Source organism: Crocodylus porosus, unplaced genomic scaffold, assembly GCF_001723895.1.
Source record: "Crocodylus porosus isolate Cpor-Errol unplaced genomic scaffold, CroPor_comp1, whole genome shotgun sequence".
NCBI classification, from domain to species: Eukaryota; Metazoa; Chordata; order Crocodylia; family Crocodylidae; genus Crocodylus; species Crocodylus porosus.
Genome location: NW_017728948.1, coordinates 63989465 through 64000264, shown reverse-complemented (window position 1 = coordinate 64000264; position 10800 = coordinate 63989465). Strand labels below are relative to the sequence as shown.

The window sequence follows — 10800 nt, the reverse complement described above, 5'->3', positions numbered from 1 at the left end:
GGCAACACAAACTCCCAAGCACAACAGAAACTCAAAGCCCCTCGGCTACAACATAAATCTTGAGCCGACCTGGCTATCCTTCTCTCATCTCCTCATCGGAGTTTCTCCCAACCACTGTTGTCAAGCCAGTGCTCTCCAGCCATTAGTCTTCTTCCTCCTAGGCTGCCAGCAGGGGAACTGACTCTGGCCTTGGCCTTGCTGTTTATAAAGGCCGGGCCCTGCCCCCCCGGCAGTCAGCTGACCCACTCTGTTGTCGTGGTAACTCTCACCTGCTGCCCTGCTGAGTGGCAGCTGAGCCCATTCACTACCATTCAGTAGCAGGCACCCTAGTGCCCTGCTACAGTACCCATAGATTTAGTCCATCCAGAATTGATGCATTTCACCTTTTTCGCAACTGCTACAAGTTTTAGCATAGATACTCCATAAATACACTTTCTAGCAGGACATTTATACCTACTTATTATATATAGCATAAACTATGTGCAAAATTTGTCCAGAGCCAAAAAGCTTATGATTCACACCACCGTTCACTGGGTTAGGTCCCAACAGAGTTAAAAGTGTTTCAAGCATTGGTAACCCACGGCTCAGCACTACTCTGTATGCGTGTGTACTCCAGATACCCCCCACAAAAGATCCATCTTCTATTTAGCTCCACACCCATGGTGTCCTAGGATACTCCAAAAATTTACACGCTGATGAGGCGCACGGCAACTTGGTCTGGCTTCACCTCATGAAGGGCAGGGTCACACTAAACATATGTAACAGCCTGGAAAAGGGGCAACAAAGGGGTTCTGGGTGAACTGTTTGGAGCCCCATTTTATGTTTGCCAGACATTTAAGTCTGGTGAAGAAACAGGAACCACTGCACATGGGAAAGAAACGAACAGTTCAAGTGTGGGAATAAAGTAGTCAAAATGTATGCAGTATAGTGGCTCACCATGACTTCAAAAGAGTTAGCACAAAGGGGGACTGAGTACAGATGAGTACTACCATATATCTTATGCAGGTAGGCTGTACTAACATGCTTGTGGTACATTCCCTTCAGTAGGTTTACCCAATATGAGTCATGTTTTTATAACCGTGTTCCATCTTGGTTGCATTTAAGCAACCTTCATAGTTGGTTTCAACTACTGACTACACGCTGTTTTTGGCTGCAGTTGAATGATAGACAATGTATTTAATGAGGTTTCCTTATATGGAAAGGAAACATGAGGAGCTTCCCCAGTGTTAACTGAGGGGGGAAACGTGTCTTGTATTTGAGTAAATATGGGACTTGGCTCACTAAGACCCAAAATGATAATGGGACGATTGTTCTCTTACCAAAGCTCTTTTAGACAGAATTGTTTCCTCAAATCATTCTTTTCCAGTAAGACAGAAGGACCATAGTCTATCTATTACTAACATCAGGTTATAGTTTTATAGCACTTGCGACTAATTGAAACTCATGACATCATAGCAACTTTACAGAAATTTCTCCTATGCTTATTTAAGTATATTTTTATGCCTTCTTTAAAAATTGCAAATGTAAGTAGTCAATAATATTATTAATATAATAATATTAAGGTGGGTTTTGGTCTCTGAGGAGCTCCTCAGACAGTCCTGCCAAATAAAACACAGCCTTTTAAAGAAACAAAACAAGCAAATGGATCATCTCCTTTGCTCCAACTGCTGCAACCAAGCTAGTTCCAAACATTCTGGCACTTGCCTTTCCTTTTGTCACAGGGAGAAACAGAGGGGCAGACCCCAAGGAGCCAGGGGGAACCCTGGGGTCAGGAACCTGCCAGGGAAGACAAAAGTAAAAGGAAAGGAACAAAAAACTTCTTGCCTGTAGCAGGATCTGCGGCGAAGCCGAAAATGGAGGCAGGACCTGCACGGCTCATTAGCCGTGCCTTTATACCGCTATGGCTAGCGGATAACGCTAGCAGCAGGAGCCAGCCGGCGCATATAAAAAGAGCCGCTGGCCAGGAAGTGGGGGAGAGACCTGCAGGGACCTTAACAGGAAGGTCCCTCCCAGAGCCCCTACGAGGGGAAAAGGGATGGGAAGCTGCCTCTTCCAACACAGGGGAACGCAGCAAAGCCCACCACAGGAACAACACTGCCAGGGGCAGCACAGGGAGCGAGGAAGCTGTCATCCCTCGCTCAGACTGGGGACCTGGCCCTGTAGACCGGAAAGAACGGAAGGAGAGTGAGGCCAGGGCCTACTACCGGGGAGCCGGAGGGAGCAGCAGCCACCAGGATGCCAGATCAGGTAGGATCATCACGGGCTCCAATGGGCTTGAGATGCCCCAGGTGGGGGATGAAGGGCATAAGCAGCGCGAGGGGCTGCAGAAGACAGGCCCCAGTGGCGTAGAGCCCCCCCAACAACGGTCGTGTGGAAGGTGTGCGGAGAAGGGCCACCATGGGTCCAGCGAGCCCACAGGCAGGTCAAAGAGTGAGGAGGAGAGCACTGGAGCTGGCAGTCTAGCCAGGTCCCAGTTTATGGCTGCCTAGGGACCTTGGGCATCTGAGACCTGGCATTGTTGAGCTAGACGCAAGTATAGAAGGCAAGAGGGCAGAGACCTTCCCCTTTTTGTGCACATCTTCATATTTTCTTTGATGGTGATAACATTTCTTTTGTTTCCCACATTTGGAGGGGTTGTGGTGCAAGGTATCTAGGGACCAGGTGTTGCTTAAGACCAGAAGGGGTTACTATGCCCTGGGAGGCCAGGCAGTAGTAAGGCGCTGTGGGTGGAGGTAGGCTTAGGCATCACAGGCTGATACAACCATCCCCTGCGAGCATCTGCAGAGCCCCAACAGTCGGCGGAACCGGCCAAAGGACATCATGAACCCGTCAAGGCAGTGTGTAAGGGCGAGGTAGAGGGGAGGTAGAGCCTCGCAGAAGATCGTCATCCAGCCATCTCATACTCGAGAGAACCCCAGCAGTCGGACACCCCACCACTGGAATAAGATACAAAGTCATAGCAGGCAAGACTGGGGAGGGATACTATTCGGGATAGAGACAGCCACTTGGTGGGACAGCAGGAACGGACAGGCAAACACCCCCAAGCATCCGGGGCTGCGCGGCCCATGTCGAGATGTTCGAGACCAGACAGACACACCTTTGAATTAAACTAGCGTGCAGGCAACCCAGTGTTTCTCTACACATTGCCTGTGCTTTTGTGCTTGGAAGAGGTCACTCCAGTTTCACAGAAAAGCTGATGTTCAATTGACAAATGCCTCACTTAGCACAAATCTATTGTCTTGCAAGACAGACAGATGCCTATCTATCTACCTTTATGTCCCAGACACTGGGAGAAATGACACTGGGAGGAAACTCCCTTTGGGTCTAGCCCCACACAGCAACCTGGCCTCTCCACGTAACAAGCGGCTCACAGCTCACACAACTTGCTTCCTCTTCAATTCTCTCCCCTGGAGTTTTAAGCTCCCTGTGGAACTTTTCCATATTTTTCAGAAGTCTCAACTAGACTCTCTCAACAAGGTTAACTTTTCCATTTTCAAGGCATAAACCTGCCTGGAACACAGACACCTTGATTCTGCAGGTGTCATAGCCCAAACATTGGCAAAAATATTCAAAAACTCGTGGCACTCAGGTGAGATACCTAAAGACTGGAAGAAGGCCAATGTGGTACCCTTCTTCAAGAAAGGGCAGAAAGTAGATCCCAGGAATTACAGGCCAATCAGCTTGACTTCAATCCCCAGTAAGATTCTGGAGAAAATGAGCAAAGAGGCCCTTCTTGATAAGCTGGCTGATGGCAACATCCCGACGGACAGCCAGCACAGATTTGTTATGGGTAGGTCTTGCCTGACCAATCTCATCTCGTTCTATGACCATGTGACATATCACCTGGACAAGGGAGAAGAGACTGACGTTATATATCTACACATTAAAAAAGCCTTTGATCTGGTGTCCTATGATGTCTTCATGGAAAAATTGGCCAACTGTGGCCTCGGCTACACCACAGTCTGATGGCTGGAAAATTGGCTCTGAGGTTGGACCCAGAGGGTAGTAGTCAATGGAAGCAAATCATTATGGTGCCCTGTGACCAGTGGTGTCCCCCAAGGCTCTGTCCTTGGACTGGTTCTCTTTAACATCTTTATCAACGATGTGGACATTGGTGTCAGAAGCACACTGGCCAAGTTCACTGACAACACTAAACTTTGGGGCACAGTGTCCACACCTGACGATAGGCTAGTGATCCAGTCTAACTTGGATAAGCTTAGTAAGTGGGCGGATATAAACCCGATGATGTTCAATACTAAAAAATGTAAGGTACTCCACCTCGGGTTGGGGGGGAACTTGCAGCATACTTACAGGCTCAGCAGTGCTACGCTCGCTAGCATCATGGCTGAAAGAGACTTAGGGGTCATGGTTGACCACAAGATGAACATAAGCCACCAATCCGATGTCGCAGCTGGTAAAACAAAAAAAAACCCTGGCTTGCATCCATAGATGCTTCTCAAGTAAATCTCAAGAAGTTATCCTTCGCTGTATTTGGCCTTGGTGAGGTCGCAGCTGGAGTAGTGCATCCAATTCTGGGCTTCACAATTCAAGAAGGATGTTGAGAAGCTTGAGAGAGTCCAGAGGAGAGCCACACGCATGATCAGAGGGCAAGAGAATAGGCCTTATGAGAGACTGAGAGCCATGAGACTCTTCAGCCTAGAAAAGTGCAGGCTCAGGGGTGACCTGAGGGGGTATGCATCAGGATCTGGGGGAATGTCTGTTCACCAGAGTGCCCCAAGGGATAACAAGGACCAACAGTCATAAACTCCTCCATGACCTTTTTAAGGTGGACACAAGGAAAAACTTCTTTACTGTCCAAGCCCCCCAAGGCCTGGAATAGACTCCCTCGAGAAGTGGTGCAGGCACCTACTCTGAACTCATTCTAGAAACATTTGGATGCTTATCTTGGTGAGATCCTTTGACCCTAGCTGACTTCCTGCCCCTGGGGCATGGGGCTGGACTTAATGATCTTCAAGGTCCTTTCCAGCCCTAACATCCATGATTCCTGCTCCATTCAAACTTGAAAACAAAATTGCCCAGAAGGGACAGCTATGTTTCTAGTCAGGTAGAACGAAAGGAGTTAACTGACTTCAAGACTCATTATTATCTACTTGATTCCTGACAAGTTCTTTACTCCACGTTAACAACCCTTGACCTTCCACTGATCAAGCTATCCTTTCTTCTACCATTATCCTGTCTGTTACCTATGCCAGATAATGTTTCTTTTGCTCACCTCCCAGCATGCCCAATAAGGTGTGCCACTACCTAGGAAGTTGTACAGGGGGCTTTACTCTCAAGAGATTTGAATCCACAACAAAATCAGAGACAGGGAAGGTGGCAGGCAAGGCTAAAAGCAGGCCAACCAGTGCAATGCCACTGTGGTCACAGGCAGGAAGGAATTGCCAAAGTGAAGTGAAGAGGTAAGTTGCTGGAGTGATCCTTTTCTGAGTTATTCACTAAGCAGATAACGGAGGCTGAACCAGGAGCGCAACCAGGGTGTTGTAAGATTGGGCATGGGAAGATCTATCTGAAGTAATCAGCACTTTGGGCGTGCTGCCAGTGGCTGGAGTGAGTCCATGGCAGTCCTATAATTTGCCCATGTTAAAGTCTATCAATCAAGGATCTAAACTGAGCTACTTGGAGATAATTATGCATTGGTAAGAAGCCTAGCAGTCTATTTGTCCAACAGCTAAAAATCAGAAGATTCATCTGAAGATACCCAACACCTGGTGCATTTGAAAAAGGAAGAGTTCACCAACATAAGATTATATGAGCCAGGGAGAGAAGTCACCTCTGGCAAGAAAATTAATATCCAGACTGGGAGTGAACTCCACCACCCCAACAGAGGATATATTCCTCCCAGTTTAAGCATACTCTACAAAGACAGCAGATTAAAGTAACAAGTGGTTCATGAACAATGGCATTTGCTGTCCCATGCATTTTAATTCTTACCAGTTTTGCTAACATATTTCACATGTGAAATATGTGAAATCACTCAGAGTACTCTTTGCTTTTGTCACGAGTTTTTAAGACACGTAGCACAGTGACAGTCACTCAGCTTTCTTCACTGGGAGCAGACATCAATTCTAGGACATGGAGAGAAAAGAGCTTAAGGAGGAAAAAGAAAAAAACCCATCATGCTCAAATTTGCAAATTTAGATGCCTAAAATTAAACTCGTAAATCTGTATTTAGGCGCTTAAAAAGCAGCATGGATTTCAGGGGTAATGAGAATGTCAATGAAATGCAAAGAACCAGAAGGTACTCTGCACAGAAAATTCAGGCTGTTTGTTATGTGCCTCAATAAGAGATTTATTTTAAGCACCTACATTTGAAAAGTGTCTGGTATTGAGAATTTCATATCACAAAAGACTCAACCAGATGAGCTTCACTTGGCAGCAGGAGGCCAACTGGCACACACACACACCTCTCTTTCTCCCACAGCCCTTTTACATAAAATTTTTTTTTTAAAAAGATGCAGACGTATTAAAGAGTTATTTCACCCTCCCCAACCATCTTAGCTCATTTCCATGGAGAGCAGCCAGTATGTAATATGATTAGGTTAAACAGGAACTGGTTAAGACTCAGTTGGAGAGCTCAAACATCACTGTGGATACCAAAACCTTTTAAGATGATCCTTGGATTTGTGTTCTTGTGGTTGCATTGGTAAAAACTAAAAATGCAATTTAAAAATTATTTAGGTGAACCGGTGCAAAAGGCTGCGTAAACATTTATTTTGGTTAGCCAAGCTTGTCTATTCTAAGCTGATTAGACACAGGTGTCAGACCAAAATAAGCCCCTGTAAATTTAAACTAAAAGCATCCATAAAAGAGTTCTGCATCAGTTTAATCAGTCCACTGGCAGGTCAAGATTGTACAGGCTGACTGAAGCTACTAGGGTCCAGGCAGATACAGAATTCTCTCCATATGCATAAGCCTAGTATTAACCAGGGAATAAGCTCAAAAAAACAGACCACTGCTCAAAGCTACTGAAATAACTGAACTGAATTACTGTTAACTGGCTAACAAACAAACATCCTCTCTCACTTCAAGCCTTCTACCACAACACTACCTTACAAATGTGAGTCAGTGTAACAATCATAGCTTCCATGGACACCGAATGATTTATTCACACTATTACTGTAACTTAGTGGCATCAACAAAGAAAAATTATGTATATCCCTTTTGAGAGAAAGTTACTACAAGACTCCTTCCACTGAACCTTAGCACATAATACCATAATGTGGGTAGGAAATGCATTTCCTTTGAGAAGTTTTACATTTTTGTTTTACAGCCTTACTAAGAACATAAAACCCCCCACATATTTAAATTTAATTTAGTTGTATTGAACCAACTAATCAGGAGGGCATTTAAGGAGACGCAGGGATCTGTCAAACATAAACCCATACCTCTTATATGGTTTACACCTCTTACCGTTTCTTTCCAACTTTCCCACTAGTACTAGATTTTCCAATATAGGCTAAATATACTAAAATTCACTTATCCCAGAGCAGAACTTCTTGCCTCCATACACCTCTCCAACTTCTGTTTGATTCCTAAACTCATTGCTTAGGGTTAAGTTCAAGAGATTTTAAAAGCAGAGATCAGCAGGTGTAAAAATACACATGTACAAATTAACAGCATTTTAAAATGAAATCTGCAATGTACAAAGAATACAGAATGAGGCCTGTGATGATACCAAGTTATCCAAATTTGATATGCAGAGGTAATACATTTTGTTACTACATATAGCAAAGCAGCACTTTGCTGTTTGTACCAGTATTGTATTTTGCCTTGTTTTCCCGTAAATCACATTTCACTTTCATCTACATCCTATTTTCTTCGTTACCAGACATTAAGATTGGCAAGCTTTTTCTTTGTTTGACAGTAGTGCCATTAGGCCTCATCTTACTCCTAACGAATAAAGAAGCAGTTCTGCTATCAGACTACAGCAGGGGTGCTCAATGCCTGGCCCACAGAACTGTCATCTGGCTCCCCATGGTCAGTAAATCTGGCAATGAGCTAGCGGTGGCAACTAATTACTGCTCCCATGCTACTGAATTTCCAGCCTGTGGGGAGCTGTGGGCTGGATAAAGTGGCCTGTGCACCAGGTTGTACCAGCAAATGGGGCTGGGCCAACACACAGCCACATCCATAGGGCCAAGCCAACATGTGGCTGCATCTGAGCAAGTGGGCTTTGCCAGCGCATAGCTGCATCCAACCCCGTGCCACTCAACTGATCCTCAGGGGCAAAACATGGGTACCACCCACTTACAGAATGAGGATGTAGGGCATGATCATAACACTGTTACAGAAAAAGAGTATCTACTAAAATGTGAAGGGGAAAAGAAGCAGGGATGAAAGTGCAAATTTTCAAAACACTGAATATCATTTGCTATTAATATTAAGTAAAAAACAAACAAACCACAAAACCTATTCATAGGTAGGGGCCTACTTAATTCACGAAGGCTGCCTCCGGATTTCAGGGTCCCAGCACAGCATCGGGCGCTGTTTTCATGATGGAGCTTGGCACCCTCCCACCCATATACACACACTCCGATTGGCTGAGGGGTCCTGAAAGTCCCACCCTTCCCCGAAGATTGACAGCTGGGCATGTGTGGGCACGCTCTGCCTTGAAAAATCTGGCCCCCCCCCCTTGCCCCTCCCCTTCGGGAAGCCAGGGCTCCCTGCTTCTGTTAGCAGCTCCTCTCTCCCCCGCTTCTCCTTTCCCGCGGCTCTCTCAGGACCAGGCCTTTTTCACCTACCCAATCTGCCCGTCTGAACAGACCGTGAAGTCACGAAGGCATCGGGGCCCTCCTCACAACGCACCGTGACAGACAGCCGGGCTCTTCCTCGTCTACAGCCACCGGCCCTCCTCGGTAACTGGCCACACAGGAGCCCACCCCTCTGCAACGCCACTCGGATCCCCTCCTCCGCCCCATCTCCTATTCGGCTGTCCGCTTCCCGCCCAGTGCTCCCAGCTTGTCCCCTGCGCCCACCCGAATTCCTGCTCCGCTCCCCGCCCCGCGGTACCTGCACGAGACCACTACTCAGCAGCGCGGTGTGCACGCAGCCCGGCACCGCCCCGCGCAGCAACACCGACCCGTTGCCGTTGCTCAGCTGCCACAGGCCCGCCAGGCTGAGCCCCACTGGCCCGCGCCCAGCCGCCAGCAACAGGAGCAGCAGCAGGAGCAGCGCGACCCTCCCAGCCAGCGCCATCCCGCGCGCCGGCCCCGGCACCAGTGGGTTAACTGCGGGGGCGTGGTCACGCGCCAGTAGCGGCCCACCTGCTGGGGGGCAGCGCTCTGCAGGGCGCATGCGCCGCTGCCACGGCGCTCTTAGCCTGCGTCACGGGGAGCGAGGGCCTGTACTCAGCCTGGGCCGGGTCTTAGACACCTCTACGGATGGAGATAGCACCAGCTCTCTCACTCCTTTATTATTCTTCCGTAGGTTAACAACAACAACAACAAAATAGAGAAAAAATGTATTTGGGGGGGGGGTTAAGATCTGCTACAGGCACCTCGAGTCTAAAAAAAGGTGAGGAGTCCCTGTATCGGAGCAAGCCAGCCCACAAAGGGCCCAGGCCCAGCGGCATCCAGAAGAGCTGCTAAGAGCCGTCGTGGGGTGTTGGGACAGAAAGCAGCTCCAGAACAGGGGCCCAGGGGAATCAACAGACTTCACCATGTCACAGGTGGTCCAGTCAGAAAGAAAGCTGGGCTCCCGTTTCTCCAGGAGAGCTATACTCATGCTGGTGCAGCAGCAGGTGAATGAGAACGAGTGCATGGGCTCTCAAAAGGCCTTAACAAAGCATTTCCTTCCCAAGGTAGAGAACAGCATCTTGAGCTGAGAGATCTGGGTCTCATTCCTAGTGCTGCTACAGAAGGCAGTAGGAGCGTCCTGTCTGCCTCACTCATCTTGGAAACAAATGAGGCAAGTTCATCCGTAGAACAGCACAGGAACTGAAGGAATCCCAGGCCCGGTTTGGCTCCTGGCACCGTCCTGCAGGTTGTCTGGGCCCCTGTTCCTGCATCAGTAAGCCTGGTGCACAGTGCAGTTGCCCTCTAATTACCAAGGCTTGTCCCAACCCTGAGTAGCCTCTTGTCTTAGCAGAACCCTTTTCTTTCCTGGGAGGGCTTTGCTATGACCCTTAACACAGATACACATCAATCTAGACCAGTAACTTCCAGGGCAGTACAAGATCTGCACCGCTGCAGCAGGAAAGTATACACCAGGCTTGTCCACCATGCAGCCTGCCAAGCCATTTTCTGAGGTCCATGGTACTGCAACACGAAACAGAAGTAAACAGTTTACTTTCGTTCCCACCCCTTGTCCCTCCCCCAGCCCCTCAGCAGCTTCCTAATGGCTGCTGAAGGGCTGGGGAAGGGACAAGGTTGCCACACACACCGCATCTGCTTGATGTTGCTGATATGGTGCATGTGGGAAGAGGAGCAACCATGTGCTGCTCGGGACAGGATGAGCCTGGCTGGAGCAGCAGGGGCTATAAGCTACACTTTTCCCCTTACCTGCGCTGGTCAGTCCCGAGCGGTGCACGGCTCCACCACCACTTATGGCTTGTGCCAACCTGGGTGGGTCTGTCCCATCCAGAGCAGCACGCAGCTGAAGCTGGCTTCCCATGTGTTACTGGGGATGGGAGAAGCCTGGCCAGGTAGGCATCAGCCAGCAGAAGTGGCAGCGGAGCCATGTGCCACGCAGGACGGGATGAGCCCAGCCAGAGCCGCAGGGGCTCAGCTGCATTTTCCCCCTGCCTGCACCAGGACTGACCAGCACAGGTAGGGGGAAAGT

General features: G+C 48.4%; 1 protein-coding gene across 1 annotated transcript in view; it reads right to left on the bottom strand.

Annotated features, from left to right (window-relative positions):
• MANBA (mannosidase beta) overlaps window positions 1–9218 on the bottom strand; it is a 91233-nt gene extending 82015 nt beyond the window's left edge. Inside the window, exon 1 of the mRNA XM_019553233.1 lies at window positions 9031–9218. Coding sequence (XP_019408778.1) covers window positions 9031–9216 — 186 coding nt within the window. The 5' untranslated portion in view covers window positions 9217–9218. The remainder of the gene's footprint in view (window positions 1–9030) is intronic.
• Between the last annotated feature and the right edge of the window lie 1582 nt (window positions 9219–10800).